We start from the raw sequence: 16,703 nt of genomic DNA on the forward strand, positions 1-16,703 counted from the left end.
CTCATGGGAATATTTTTCCAAATATTTTTGAGCCGTGGTTCATTAATATTTGGATGCAGAACCTGTGGCTATAGAAGGTTCACTATACACCACAATTTCCTATATCACAGTCAAAATGCACACATTTTAATTGTTAGATAAGTATCCTTCATTTTTATTGTATGATATCCCTAATCACATGATACAGGCTCTCTAAATATTCATAATTGTACATTGTAACTGAGGAAGGCAAACAACAAGCCAAGCAAAGACATTTTATGAGACATTTACAATAATTTCTATAGTGAAATCACTGCAATTCACATACAGATATTGTACGCAAAAGAATACTTCAAAGAAAAACAATCTAAAGCAATAGAAATTAAAGCTATGAACCAGAACTTCCATAGTTCATGAGAAAACTGCACTTGGTTTTATGTAACACTGTATCAACTCTGCCCCACAATTTTCATGTGACAGGTATGTATGATTATCCTCAATTCCTTGAAGTTATATCCTTTTAGTGGTTAAACGCATGTACAATTTCCCCCACTAAATTGCTATCTACAATTCTTGTTTGAAGCTGGAGCTTTTTAAACTTCCTGATCTATAGAGCTGCAATTGTAGAAAATACGGTTTTCAGTACTGAAAAAACTGATCACTTCAAACTACTTCTGTTTGTATATGGACAGTTAGATAGATATTACATTATAAATGTATTATTCAAGAAATTCAAGTTCTCAAGAAACTGTTGGCCTTCACAATGGGCCCATAATGCGGGAACTCCCACGGTTTTACTGGAGACATCCAAATGACATCTCCAGTAAAACCAAATTAACCCTAACCCTAACCCAAATTAATTAGGTACTGGATTAGATCTGGGTCTTCCTGAAAGACCTGGGCCTAATCCAGTATGGGCCCTGTGGGGACCGTCCCCTCGGTAATTCTGTGACTACAAAGGGGGCAGTCCGCACAGGCCAGAAAATCAGCCAAGAAAACCCAGAGGGCTATAACCCCTCCCCCAAGACCCTTTAAAACCCTTAAAAAATAAAAGAACTTACCTGACTGCCATTAATGTGGGTCCTCCCGCATCCCAAAGGTATGGAATAGCTGTGGAGACTGACCCACGGGAAATGTGTGACGTGTCCCAGTAGTCAGTCTCCATAAGCCCAGCATCTCATTAGACCTGGATGTTTCATAAATATCTGGATCTAATGAGATGTTTAATTAATGCAGATTAACTAGGGAATTTACTCCTCATTAACTCACTTTTATGGGAAGCGTTGTTTGGACACCTCCGGTAAAAGCAAGACAGGTCCCATATTTTCGGTCAATCTAGATGTGCCCTGAGATTTTCCTTTATGTCATCCAGCCATTGCCATTTGCACCTGATACAGCATCAAAAGTAACCAGCAGCTGTCTCCAAAATCCCTTACTGAACATGCATGAACAGTAAAAGAGAGAGAAAAGGGGAGAGCATATATGCCTGCTTCCACAACTTCCCTACAGCATTTTTAAAAAGCGATGATACCTACATTTCACCACCACCATTAAAATCATATGATGAGTGGTAGTAGTGAAAGAAAGAAAAAAAAAATCCCTGAAGGCATTGTGGGCACAACTTTTATATTGTCTCAAAAAAAAAATGACAGGTTTTTGTTTACTTATGTAAGGCTGACTTGATCTGTTGTTTCAATTCATGCAGACATATTGTTAGTTTTGAATAAAATGTTTGCTGAAACAGGTTGGACTGCTCTTTCTTTTGTGGCTCAGAAATCAACTCTTATTTCTGCCTTTGGAACCAAAGTTTCTGTTAAAGAAGTCATTTATACCTTATACTCTCATGTATACATATAGAAATGTTAGTCAAAAATCAACACAGAAATCAACTTATCTATGGATCAATGTTAGTACTGTACCGTAACTCTCATTTAAAAAATGGAACCATCTGTGAGTAGGGTGGTGAAACGCAAGAGCGTCATCCATCCCAGGAGAACCTAACATAAGCACAGAGATCATCTACTCTCTCCACCATGGTGCAGTTCTTGCCTGTTTTGGTTGCTAGGGTAGGAAAATGACAGTGCAAGCCAAGAGTCACTGGTATGGGCCTTTTCCCCTCTCTTTGGAATGATCTTCAACCTATCCGTGGGTCATATCAAAGTCATGATTTTGGCATGATTTTTATACATGAGGTCAACTTATACATGAAAATATACAGTACCTCATTGATTGAAACATACCTGCACAGTATAATGGATCCTTGGTATCTGCTAGTGCAATTAAAACATGGGACAGGGTGGGCAATATACCAAGGGAAATGTATATCAAGACCTTAGATATCCCACCTCTGTCTACATTGAACATATATGTACATATGTACACGTGAGGTGATGAGGCGTTATGGGGAGAGTGAGGAATCGAACCTCACAAACTCAGTGACTTGTATTTCATGCTTGGAACACACTATCTCCCTCTCTCTCTGTCGCTTTTACTAATATGTGTTTGTTACAGGATGCAATCTTTATATGTCTGGGTATATTTCTTCAATGTGTAATCCAAACCTGGAGTCAATATGTAGCTTCCAACTTCTCCTCACAGGTTACTTCAATATAATCACAGACTGCTTTCCACCCATGTAACTTTAATTCTGTAACTTGACATGAGACTTTAAGGCAGGAGTCCTCAAACTATGGCCCGGGGGCCGGATACGGCCCTCCAAGGTCATCTACCCGGCCCTCACTCAGGGTCAACCTAAGTCTGAAACAACTTGAAAGCACACAATAGCAACAACAACAATCCTATCTCATCACCCAAAAGCAGGCCCATACTTCCCATTGAAATACTAATAAGTTTATACTTGTTAAAATTGTACTTCATTTTAATTATTGTATTGTTTTTAAGTGTGCATAGAAATTCATTCATGCTTTTTTCAAATTATAATCCGACCCTCCAACAGTTTGAGGGACTGTGACCTGGCCCTCTGCTTTAAAAGTTTGTGGATCCCTGCTTTAAGGTATATGTTGAAACAAAGAAATGTTTATTGATGAATTCTTTTGCACATAAGCTTATCTGTTACAAAGTACTTCACTTCAGTTCCACTTGGATATTAATGCAACTGTCTTTCACTCCTTTGAATACATATAATTGTTATTAGATAACTTTCAAACGGTTAATTTGTTTCTATTCTGTTAAGCCACTTTCTTCTCTTTCAAAATATATTTCTCCTCAGCCTCCTGGCTGGTTAACTTATGACTTTTAGTTACTCTCTTCTGTCACTAGTTTGACTGAAAACTTATTCCCCAAAGGAATCTCTGTCTCTCAGTTCTACATAACTCATAATTTAGACTTATATTAGCTTTTTCTTTACTTCAGTATAACAATGGAAGCTACCAACTTAAATGGCTAGAGGCTCCCTACTTTTTAAAAATGTTTCCCTCTATTTTTATCTAGCTTCGCACCTTTTCTTGCTAGCCACTCTAAAATGGATACATTTCTACTGCAAAGGCTATGTATCCATGGTAACCCAACAACTAATCAGATGTAACAAACTTCTGACTGCCCTTGTCATAATATCAACACTAATAAACATAGACAATAAAACTTCACTAAAATTAGCTTTTCTGTTACAACTGGGTTCCAGGAATGTCTGTAGACACCAAAGCCTCATATATAAAATGGCAAAGTCAATGTTTGCTTTGTGGTTTTAGTTGAATTTGTGCATGCGAACTCCACATGTAGGGACAACTATTTGAGGACTCTTCATGCAAGTGTTTGAGAAGAGGTCAGGTCCAGATCATTTGAAGAACCATATATTTTCATATGAGCCTGTTTGAGCTCTAAGATCTTCAGGTGGGCAATTCTCTCTCTATTCCACCATCTTCACAGGAAAATTAGCTGCTCTCAAAGCTTTGGAACTCTTTCTCAACAGAGGTTAAGGTGGATTCTTATTTGTTTATTTTCTTTCTAGTAGCAGAGAAAGATCTTTCTATTCCTTTGGGAACTGATTGTTAATAAACCTAGTTATATAGTATATCACTGGAGTAGTAGAAGGTAATAGCCATAGTCCAGGAACCTATTTCATTATCATTGTTCACAGCTGGTAATAAGGAAAACAGTGGCAACCAATAAACATCTCACTAAATCACTACATTTTTAAAATCTAGTAGCAACCAGGAGGTTTGAATTACAGAGATAACTTCCACTTTTCATTCCCTTTTACAGCAACATTTATTTGAGCCATTTTATTAATTCAAAAAAACATTCATCTTCACCAGAACAGATCAAGCAGATGCTTCAGAACACTTTGTAAGTATAATACCCTTTGGCAAGAACTCTGTTTGTACTCAGGATCACAATATGATAACAGCAGGCGCACTGACTGCTTGCCATCTCTTTAATGTCATGTCATGCATGACTGGGCAGCACAAAAAAAAACCTCGACAGCCTTGCTACAACAGCCACAGTGACCACCTGTTGAGCAGCAATTAATATATTTGGTGTCAGCATTTCAGTAAGCTAGAATGAACATAAGCCCAGTAGTATCATGTTGACACAGGTAATAGACCTGTTCCACAGCTTTATGAACTTCACAGTTCAGCTTTTCTATAGAGGTTCAACTTCAAATCTAATCAAGCCAACAGCTGGTCTAAAATAAGACCTTGCCTTCTATCAAAGTAAACAATTCAGATAAAATTCTCAGAAACACATAGAAGCAGGTAGTAAAATAGGGCCCTCCTGAAGGTGATAGCACTAATACACATGGATTAATAGCTTGCTTTTGCCCTGATTTCTTATAGTTGAAAATGCTCTAGAGTAATAAGTCATTCCCAATTACATTTACCACATAATAATTAACTTCAGAGTGAAATTAATCAAGTTCTAAAGTTGTAAATGTAGTGCACGCATATAGGTTATGGCAATTCGACAAATATTGGATGCAATTCCTGCTTCTTGGCAGGGGGTTGGCCTGGATGGCCCTCGAGGTCTCTTCCAACTCTATGATTCTATATTGCTTCTTCTTCCACATTGGTTTGGGTTAAGTGATCCTTCAGAGCAGTCTTCATCCTAAGAACAATTTCTCAGTGTTCTTTGAAGCCATTTCTAGTCTCTCCCCAAAAGCTCCCACCCAAGTGTAACTTAGAACATGGGCGTGCAGGGGCAAGAAGTAGTGATAGCATTGTTTTAAGGTAAAGGTAAGGTTTTTCCTGACATTAAGTCTAGTTGGGTCAGACTCTAGGGGGTGGTGCTCATCTCCATTTCTAAGCCGAAGAGCCGCGTTGTCTGTAGACACTTCCAAGGTCATGTGGCCAGCATGACTGCATGGAGCGCAGTTACTCCCTTATATACTTTCCTTCCAAAGAAACTGGGATAGTGATTTCTGCCTCCTGACTCATGCAAAAACCTTATGATTGAAATAGTGGGGCTCAGGAGGAAGAACTATGAAGTATCCTCTCAACCCAAGCTGGTCTCCTTCCTTTGCCAACTTCCCACAGGCAAATAGAGTCATGACTCTGAAGAAAATAGCACAGAATTGAGTGATGGGCAAAGGCTGTGGGTGGAGGGTTGGGAAGGTGTCTGGCAATCCACATTGGATAAGAAGCCCCATCTCGCCCATGTCAGAATTATGCCCAAATTAGGACTGGAATTGCAGATTTAAATGTGCTTCTATCAAGTTTTAGACTGACTACCATACAAGCTAGACATCCTGTATCCAAAATGCTTAGAATAAGAAACACAGATTTTTTTTCAGATTTTGGAATATTTCTTTCTATATACATATATTACATAATTAAATACCTTGGAGATAGGACCCAAGTCTAAACACAGCATTTATGCCTTCTCAGCCATATTGTATGGCACAACCAGCATAAAACCGCACAACTTAAGAGTATTATAACTTGTTGGTGAAGATAAGCCATTCGATAATTCCCCAAAGAGCACTTATACCTCAAAATGAAGACATGTTTCACAAACATGACAATTTCAGCAACCCAAAATCTGATGCAGATGCTATGCTAATGAGCCATTTCAAAGGCCGGAGCCCCCGGTGGCACAATGGGTTAAACCCTTGTGCCGGCAGAGACTGCTGACCAAAAGGTCGGCAGTTCAAATCTAGGGAGCAGGGTGAGCTCCCATCTGTCAGCTCCAGTTTCTCATGCGGGGACATGAGAGAAGCCTCCCACAGGATGGTAAAGCATCCAGGTGTCCCCTGGGCAACATCCTTGCAGATGGTCAATTCTATCACACCAGAAGCAACTTGCGGTTTCTCAAGTCACTCCTGACATGAAAAAAAAAATCAAAGGGGGAGAGGACATGAACACTAACACACCATTTCCACCATGGCTAATGAGGAAATAGTTTAACTCTGGAAACTTTAATTAGTATATTTTAAGAGATATCAAAACCCTGATTATTGCTGAAGAATCTTAAGATGACACTATTTCATGCTTTGATCCATTGTAAATTAACACACAGTCTTCAAAAGCCAGTATGAACCTGGTGTGCCTTGCAGACAATTTCCTATTTGAAAAGGCAGAGGAAGGAACAAGGGAATCAGCAATCCTGGACTTGATCCCAACCAATAAGGATGAGTTGGTTGCCTAAAAACCAAAATACCAAGATTTTTGTTGTTGTTGTTGAGCTGTGCAATTATTTTTTTCAGTTCAGTTGCACTAAATTTCCCAACAATTCCAACATTTTGATGCTCTGCCTATCTAAAGTGTATCACTGCTCATCTGACACTTGTGGTCTTTATAACTAGTTATGTCTGAATTCCCAAATAACAAAGGGGTTGCTATTTGAGGTAGTTGGCATGCAAGCAGAGACTTCATCATCATTAATTATATTTGTCAGCCATGTCTCAAGGTGGTTAAAACACATTACCATAAAAAACATGCCATAAATACATACATTAAAACCCTCTGCTATAATATACATATATTAAAATACAATACTTAATAGCATGTAAATTTATGAATGCAAATTCATAGTTTAAAAGTGCCTAGGTAGAGATCTTCCCTCTAGTACAAATGTGGCATATTCAGTGGCCCCATTTGTTATTGTTCCATTCCTTCATGTCGCTTCTGACTTATGGCAAACTGATCACAGAGTTTATTCAGGTTGTGAGGAGGGTCATTCAGTGGGTTTTCATGACAGAGAAGGAGTTCAAACCCTGGTATCCAGAGTCATAGTCCAACATTCAAGCCACTATGCAATGCCACAATGCTCTCCAGCCTGCCACATACCATTTCCAATGTAAAAGTAAAACATTTTGCACAAGTTAGACAACCCATATTTGTTTTACACATTGTAACAAACTAGGATAAATATTTATAAAGATATAATAAAAACAAAAATATGTGTTTTAGGTCTGGAAAAGAATCATTTTGTATAGCTAGTACCTGAGCATCAACACAAACACTACTATTGACATTTTCAGATATAAGCCTTTGTTTACATAATCCACACCGAAAGATATTTCGAGATAAACACACACACACAGAGTCCTTCTAGGCATGAGACAGAACCCTCTGTTGAATACAGTACTCTTCTGTACTTAATATCTGCTGCTTGATGGAATAGGTCAGAGATAGGTGCTATGAGACCCACTACTATTTATTCCACATATATGAAAGCTCAAAAACATCAAATCAAACTGACTCAGGAGAGCAGTAAGTGCTCTCCTTGATACCGGAGCAAGCAATTGACATCAGTCAGTTACTAGGGAAACAGGATAAAATTATTAGTATCTATCTAACTAACGTTGGCTAGTCACATTAGTTTTTCAATTTGGATTTCAAAATAGTTCTCTCTGATGTGCAACAAGTGTTTTCAAGAGAATTTAAATGTTGTTTTTACAAATGAACCATGCAACTAACATCTTTGTTTATGCAGAGATGGGAACATGAAAGGATGTTTTTTTAAAAAAACAAAACAAAAACAACTTAGTTTCTGACATGCCATCAGATTTTCAAAACAGCTGCATCTACAAGAAAGGCAAAGACTAGATGAAATCGATTTCACAATTCCCTTTGTAAGTCTGGGAATATACCAGCTGTTACCATCTGCCAACATTTGTTGGTCCTTATCCAAAGCCCAAAACGAAGGGAGAGGAGATGCGACCACGTCTGCATCCTCACTGTTCAAGTGCAGAAGCAAGTGCTGGAGCAAGAACTCTGAAATCAATTAACTGGCCTTTGAGGTACACTGTGCTCCCTGGCAGAAATCCTGGACTGATCTGATGATGAATACATCCAACTGAAATCAATAGAAGTTGCCTATCAGTAGCTGATGCCAAAAGAACATATATTCTTTTCCATTTTCCCCATTCATGCATCCTGTGGAATAGGGAAGAATGCAAGTAGGAGAATTAAATGTTGCCCTGTCACAGTCCTTTTTCTTCTTTAACAGCTGTATTTATTTTGAGGCTAGGAAGTTTAAGCATGGACCCATTCACTCTGCACAGAGATAGTATTATAATTCCACTTTAACTGTTATGAAAACATCCTGTAGAATCCCAGGGCTTGAGAGCACACCTCTCTATACTGAAAAATCCAAGATTTCACTCTTTCACTGTGAAGTGTGAAAGAGAGTTCCAGGTGTATGAAGTTTCTCCACTGTGTTCAAAGTGCTCTCGATCAAGGTAAATGACACAAACCAAATGCAAAATTAAGTTCTACACTCAGCCTTCTACATTCGCTAAGATTGGGGGCACAGATTTCCCATGAGAGTGAAAAACCGCCTCTCTACATTTTTCAAAATGATCTTTGGTCGACTTCTGCTGGAAAATGACCATAGAATTTCAATGGAAGACCTAAAGATCCCTAGCAATGTGTTCTATTAACCTCTAGGTCAGGCATGGGCAAACTTTGGCCCTCCAGGTGTTTTGGACTTCAATTCCTGCAATTTCTAACAGCCAGTAGACTGTTAGGAATTATGGGAGCTGAAGTCCAAAACACCTGAAAGGCGGAGGTTTGCCCTTGACTGCTCTAGGTCCTCCAGCATGATAGGAGGAAGTTGACCACAAAAGAACCCCTAGAGATTCCTAGAATATCATTTTAATCAAATCCATGAACATTCAAACCCGCAAAGTCAAAAGTGCACACGTGGAGGAATGACTGTATTTCATTACCCAGAATGGTATGGATGGATAACTTTTCATTTATACTTCCAGTCTGTCTTCAACTCATTCCAAGACAATACTCATAGATGCCACGACTATACTTTATTGTCTATCTGACACATCTTATGAAAATTTAAATCCTCTGAAGTATTTATTTATCGTGTCATCCGCAACCAGAACATTGTATTACATTTCTAACAGAACAAAACAAACAAACAGATTAAAAAAAAACCACGAATTTTGCAAACTTGGCAGCTGATTAAATGTCCTTTGATCAGTATCTGGCCACTTGGAGTGCCTCTGGTGTTGCCACAAGAAGGTCCTCCATCGTGCATGTAGCAGGGCTCAGGTTGCATTGCAGCAGGTGGTCAATGGTTTGCTCTTCTCCACATTCGCATGTCATGGATTCAACTTTGTAGCCCCATTTCTTAAGATTGGCTCTGCATCTCATGGTGCCAGAGCGCAGTCTGTTCAGCGCCTTCCAAGTCGCTCAGTTTTCTGTGTGCCCAGGGGGGAGTCTCTCTGAAGTGAATGAAATGCTGAATATTTTCTAACATTTCACAGATGAAAACTCAAACCTGTGAAGCTGAGCAAGATCAGAGTGTGGTTCAAAAGGATGAGGCCAACCAACAAGAGGACAAAAGTGTTTTAACGGGGAAGAACACACTCAATTACTATTTTAAGTAGAAAATTACTGGGATTTACATAGTGAGTTTAGGAAAGCCTTTTTTTAAAGTCACATTAGTCTACTAGGAAGGGTAGGACTCCATCCTCCTTTCTCCCTCCATCTAGGTCGGTGGTTCCCAACCTTTTTTTGACCAGGGACCGCTTAAGCAGAGACTACTTTGACCAGGGACCACACTCCAACATTAGTACCAAAAGAGTTACGAATCAGTTTTTGGTCAACTTTAGCTTTGGTTTGATTATTTGGGATGCTGATTCAGAAAACTGCATTGAATAGACCACATCGGTTCTAGTTTCTGATATAGATGCCATCCAGTAGTCACCATCAGCTCGCCAACAGGAAACCATATATAATATTCCAGAGCTGATGTGGTGGTAGTAACCTTTTGTGGATATTCAGCCTGTCCCCTCCCAACATCCCTGTTGCCTCAGCACTATAAGAGGGTTTTGCGAGACCAGTTGCTCTCATTGCCACATGGTTTCGAAGCAATGGTGTAGTAATGGTGAGGCCGCACAGAGGCCGCGCTAGGTAATTTTCAACGGTAAGCAAACAGTATTTTGCCCCCCCCCCAACCAATCATTGATATATATTTTCTATTCGTCATGGGAGTTCTGTGTGCCATATTTGGTTCAATTCCATCATTGGTGGAGTTCAGAATACTCTTTGATTGTAGTTGAACTATACATCCCAGTAACTACACTTGCCACACTTGCTCCCTTGCCTGGTCCGCTTTGGGTCCGGAGGCGTGCCAGAAGACCCCGGCGTGTGCACCAAAAGTCACCTCTTCTCCTGACTTTCTCCTCAGCTATTGGGACCAAGAGAGAGAGAGAGAGAGAGAGAGAGGTGGAGATGCCCACCTCTCTCTCTTGGTCCCAATGACTGAAGAGAAAGTCAGGAGAAGAGGCGACTTTTGGTGCGCACGCTGGGGTCTTGGACCCAAAGTGGGCCAGGCGTGGCGGCTCCGCCCCTTGGCCCACCCGCAGATTGAGAAGAGGAGAGGAGGCGGGTGGAGCGCCGGGGGATCGGGAAAGGGAGCCGGTCATGGGGAAGGGATCGAACACAGAGAACGATTGAGCACCGGCTCTGCTCATGCACCCGGTGGCCGGGTGGAGCAGGAATGAGAGGGGCTAAGTGAGGCTCAAGGGCCCGGCCCCTTTGGGAAGAAGGTCGCCCAGCAGCGAGGCAAGAAAGCCGAGGCACCCCTCGGACTGCTAGGGCTGTTGTGAGCTGAGGGGGCGCTCCTCAAGTGGCAGTCAAGGCGCCTCTGCACCCCTGGCAAAAAAAAGTGTTCTGCGACCGCTTACTTCATGTAATGGACGAGCCGCCCCTGAGGCCGCAGACCACCTTTTCATTCTTGCGGATCACTGGTGGTCCACAGACCACAATTTGGGAACAATTGGTCTAGGTTAAATAACTGAAAGCAACTTCTGCACTTTGAATTGAGTTTCTATTAAGCATGCCAATGATGAAGGTGCAAAATGGAAGGCAAAAACAGAAACCTGGACTTTTTAATAGCAGCTGAGAAAGTAAGACAGCAAAGTATTAACTACGCCTGGATAACTGAAGGGGTTGTTTTTTGTTAATTCATTTTAAAAAAAACATGTAAAGTAGTCTTGTTAGGCTCATGAGTCAAATTTTGAGAGGGAGGCAATATGGCTGGTGGCCAGAAAAACAAAACAGAACTCACAGATCAAGGAATAATGTCTATTACAGAAAAACAGCAAAAGCATTTTTGCAGCTGGGAACAGAGGAGTAATACAGATAACCAAAATAAACTGTCATGTGTATGCGCAGCTGTAGCCATTACTATGGTTTTTATTTGTTTTTGTCTCTTGTTGTGGACTTCAGAGGAAAGAGGAAATGGGGTGATGAGACAGCATAAAGCTAAAGCTGCCTTCCTGAACAAATCTCCAAACCAGTTCCTGGAGAGAAAAATGAGTTGTTTATCATACCAAACAAATCCAGTTGCCTTGGGTCATGGAGAAAGGTGGCATATAAATGAAATAAATCAATAGCTGATCAGCAGCATTCAGCCATTACAAACATATCAAGTGCAACGTGTTGTCAAAGGCTTTCATGGCCAGAATAACTGGATTGCTGTGAGTTTTCCGGGTGTGTGGCCATGTTCCAGAAGCATTCTCTCCTGATGTTTCACCCACATCTATGGCAGACATCCTCACAACCTCTGAAGATGCCTGTCATAGATGTGGGTGAAACGTCAGGAGAGAATGCTTCTGGAACATAACCACACAGCCCGGAAAACTCACAGCAATCCATTTCAAGTGCGTATTAGCAGCTCTTTTAAAAACTGGGAGAAAAGAAGTGGCCAAATTATAATGGGGGCTATATTTGAACAGTACTGTATATTGCAATGAAATTATTCCTCTTAAAAGGTTAAACCAAGAACCTAGATCCATATGATGGGGGCAAAGGAAACCAGAAGTCCCAAGTTTTATGTATAGATGGATAGAGAACAAGATAGATTAAGCAATCCATCAATCTGGTTTCTAGATTTAATGTATTGTCGAAGGCTTTCATTGCCAGAATCACTGGGTTGTTGTGAGTTTTCTGGGCTGTATGGCCATGTTCCAGAAGCATTCTCTCCTAACATTTCGTCTGCATCTGTGGCAGGCATCCTCAGAGGTTGGGACATCTGTTGGAAACTAGGAAAATTGAGTTTATATATCTGTGGAATGGCCTGAGTGGGAGAAAGGTTCTTATTTTGGTCTTTTAAGAGAAATAATCTCATTGCAGTCCACAATGTAAAATACAGGTATGCTTTGTTGTTCTGCTCTTATTGTTGTTGCATATTATTTGGGGGCTTAAAATTTTGTTTCCAGCTACTAATTTTTCACATCAGGATTTTGTCTCTTCACCTGAGTTTCTTGTCCAAGAAGTTATGCAGGATGTAAAGCTGTCGTAAAGCATATAGGTTTGCAAATTTACAACCTCAAAACTTGTTTCTATAACTGAAAGAGATATGATTCTAACTTTTAGTTTAGAGATCAGTGTTTCAAACAAGGGTCTAGGAATTCTCCATAACCATTAAATAGAATGCATGAAACTTCCTAAGTTATGCATTCCAAGAGAAGAGCATGGACAATTTCTAACAGAAAAAACCCCCAACCACCTTTCTTTGCTGCCACTGTAGTAGGAAATGTTAGTGTTATAGGTTGGACACCCCTCACCCAGATTTCTGAAATCCAAATTCCCCCAAAATCCAAAATTGTACACATGGGTGGCTGAGATAGTGGCACTTTAGTATTCTGATGGATCAAGGAACCCCAGTGGCGCAATAGGTTAAACCCTTGTGCCCACAACATTGAATCCGGGGAGTGGGGTGAGCTCCCATCTGTCAACTCCAGCTTCCCATGTGGGGACATGAGAGAAGCCTCCCACAGAATGGTAAAACATCAATCATCCGGGCATCCCCTGGGCAATGTCCTTGCAGACAGCCAATTCTCTCACACCAGAAGTGACTTTGCAGTATATTCTCAATTTGCTTCTGACACGATTAAAACTATGTACACAAACCTGATTTCATGCACAAAATTATTTAAAGTACAGTATAAAATTACATTCAGGCAACATGTCTAGGCTATATTTGAAGCATAAATTAGTTTCGTATTTAGACTTGGGTTCCACTGCCTAGCTATTTCATTATGCGTGTAATCGTATATGCAAATACAGGGATTCCAAAATCCAGTAAAACCTGAAATCAAAATACTTCAGGTCCGAAGCACTTTAGAGAAGGGAGATTCAACCTGAATAGATATATTTATTTCAAAATCCGAAACCCAAACACTCCTAGTCTCATGTATTTAGGAGAAGGAGGACTCAGGGACCAATATAACCCAACAACAATATAACCCAGAATATCAAAGCAGAAAATCCCACATTATCTAAGTGTGGATTCAGATAACCCAGTTCAAAGCAGATATTGTGGGATTTCCTGCCTTGATATACTAGGATATAGGGCTGTGTGGAAGGGCCCTGAGTCCACATAACCATATATCCCAGTTCAAAGCAGAAAATATAGGGTTTATTCAGCTGTATGGGAGGGCACTCAATCTGTATGGCTATATACTCCAAAATCGGAAATCCAAAACACGTAGGGAAAAGAGAGACTCAACCAGAACATATTCCAAAAATGTGAATCCAAAACACCTTCTAGTCCCAAACATTTTGGAGAAGGGAGACTCAACTTGTAGATGTATATATTCCAAAATCCAAAACACTTCTGATTACAAGCATTTCAGAACAGGGAAACACAACTTGAATACATATATTCTAACATCCAAGATGCTTCAGGTCCAAATTATTTCAGAGATGGGAGACTCTGCCTCAGGCCTGGGCAAACTTGGGCCCTCTGGGTGTTTTGAACTTCAACTCCCACCATTCCTAACAACCTCAGGCCCTTTCCTTTCCCCCCTCAGCTGCTTAAGTGGCCGAGGGGGGAAAGGAAGGGGCCTGAGGCTGTTAGGAATGGTGGGAGTTGAAGTCCAAACACCCGGAGGGCCCAAGTTTGCCCAGGCCTGCTCTACCTTTATTGATGTTCAAAAGGTAATGAATCCCCTTTTCAAAAGAGAAAACACTCAAGGGAAGGAAAAAGGCTTTCAGAACATAGAGGGAATTCATCCAGCTTATTTATTTTCATCCAAATCTCAATTGGAGCTACTTTTTCTGTCCAAAGAGAACTCATTTAGGGCCCTTCCACGCAGCCCTATATCCTACAATATCAAGGCAGAAAATCCCACAATATCTGGTTTGAGCTGGGTTATCTGAATCCACACTCAAATAATGTGGGATTTTTCTGCCTTGATATTCTGGGATATAGGGCGGTGTGGAATGGCCCTTAGAAGGTGCCTCTCTATACACTAATGCAGTTTGACACTCCTTTCACTGCTATGGCTCAAACCTGCAGGAATCGTGGAAGTTGCAGTTGAGTGAGGGAACTCCAAGGATTCCAGAGCATTGAGCCATAGAGGTCCAAGCACCCTTCCACACAGCCCTATATCCCAGAATATCAAGACAGAAAATACCATAATATGCTTTGAACTGGGTTATCTGAGTCCACACTCAGATAATGTGGGATTTTCTGCCTTGATGTTCTGGGATACAGGGCTGTGTGGAAGGGCCCCATGTGGTACTAAGAGCCCCCGGTGGTGCAGTGGGTTAAAACCCTTGTGCAGGCAGGACTGAAGACCGAAAGGTCGCAGGTTCGAATCTGGGGAGAATGTGGATGAGCTCCCTCTGCCAACTCCAGCTCCCCATTTGGGGACATGAGAGAAGCCTCCCACAAAGATGGTAAAACATCTGGGCGTCCCCTGGGTAATGTCCTTGCAGACAGCCAATTCTCTCACACCAGAAGCGAATTGCAGTTCGTCAAGTGCTTGTCCATTATGCCCTGCCTCATGTACATAGGATGAATTGTTGGAGGCTACAGACAATGCCGTTGCTGTTGCCCGTTTTTGGTCAAAAGACATTTAGATGCCTGCACACTTTCTATTTTATCTGTTTCATACTAATTCATGCAATACGATACGAAATAAATAAATAAAGTGGCACCTGGCATGAAAAACAATTCTACAGTTTATTTATTTATTTATTTGTCACAATTTTCTCCCGCCCTTTTCAGCCCAAAGACGACTCAGGGCGGCGTACAGACTGGCAACAATTAGATGCCGAACACACATAAATACACCATTTAAAACAGGTTAAATCACGTAATAAAATTAATTTTAAAACAATTTAAAACTATTAGAATCAATGACTTCTGGGTTGAAATCCATGTCCATTTGCATCGTTAAGCCGTTCCATATTCGTTCACAATACTGGGTTTATCTGGTGTAGAACAGGCATGGGCAAACTTCAGCCCTCCCTCCAGGTGTTTTGGACTTCAACTCCCACCATCCCTAAGAGCCTCGCTTAAGGGTCTGAGGGGGGAAAGGAAGGGCCTGAGGCTGTTAGGGATGGTGGAAGTCCAAAGCACCTGGAGGGAAGGCTAACATGCGCCCATGCCTGGTGTGGATGCCCTGGGGGGGGGGGGGGGGTGCGCTCTGCACATGTCCAGGAGCACTCTTGCCTCACCTGGAGGAGGGCCTCGGGAGGGAGCTGCGACGCCCGGAACAGCTCGGCCACCTTGCTGCCGGAGGCGCCTGCCTCGGAGCCCGCGGCGTTCCCGCTGCCGCCTCCGCCGCAAAGGCAGAAGAGCTCCGCGTAGCGCTGCTGCTGCTGCTGCTCCCCGGAGGAGGAGGAGGAGGAGGAGGAGGAGGAGGGGGCCTCCATTGCAGGGGCAACGGCGCCCCCAAGTCCTGCCCAAGAGGCTCCGCCGCCGCCGCCGCCTCTGCAGCCGCGCTCGCCTCCTCTCCCTCCGCTGTCCTCCCTTTCTGCGGCAAAAACAGCGGGAGGGAGGCGGCAAGGCAGCAGCAGCAGCTGCAGGAAGAGAGAAGGAGAAGAGGAAGAGGAGGAAAAGGGGGAAGGAAGGAAGGAAGGAAGGAGGAGGGGAAGGAGGCTCCCTTCCCCGAGGCACGTGCCTCCACTTCCTCCTCCTCCTCCTCCTCCTCCTCCTCCTCCTCTTCTCCCACTTCGTCCTCCCTGGACTCCGCAGAGGAAGGCTCAAGTTTTGGAGCAGGGAAGCTTGCGTGGCTCAAAGGCTAGGGCAGGGTCTTCCACCCTTCCTCATGTTGTGGTGACCCCCCCCCCCCCAACCATCCGTAATAACATTATTTTGGTTGCTCCTTCATAACTCATTTTGCTACTGTTAGGAATCCTTATGTAAATAGCTGATCTGCAGGATGGATTTTCATAAACTAATATGCTTCCTCCTGTTGTGGTGATCCCCAACCACAACATTATTTTCCTTGCTATTTCATAACACTAATTTTGCTACTTTGATATGAATTGTAATGTAAATAT

At 41.9% G+C, this 16,703-nt stretch overlaps 1 protein-coding gene across 4 annotated transcripts in view; it reads right to left on the bottom strand.

Annotated features, from left to right (window-relative positions):
* Nucleotides 1–16,323, bottom strand: part of REPS2 (RALBP1 associated Eps domain containing 2) — a 104,766-nt gene extending 88,443 nt beyond the window's left edge. For 2 of the 4 annotated variants that reach the window (XM_060770036.2, XM_060770034.2), the window contains exon 1: nucleotides 15,876–16,321. In XM_060770036.2, the coding sequence (XP_060626019.2) occupies nucleotides 15,876–16,073 (198 nt within the window). In that variant the 5' untranslated portion in view covers nucleotides 16,074–16,321. Of the gene's footprint in view, nucleotides 1–15,875 lie in introns of all 4 variants that reach the window. The other 2 variants (XM_060770040.2, XM_060770039.2) reach the window with 2 other exon arrangements.
* Nucleotides 16,324–16,703: the final 380 nt, after the last annotated feature.

The sequence above is a fragment of the Anolis sagrei genome, chromosome 3 (genome assembly GCF_037176765.1).
Source record: "Anolis sagrei isolate rAnoSag1 chromosome 3, rAnoSag1.mat, whole genome shotgun sequence".
In the NCBI taxonomy this organism is placed as follows: Eukaryota; Metazoa; Chordata; class Lepidosauria; order Squamata; family Dactyloidae; genus Anolis; species Anolis sagrei.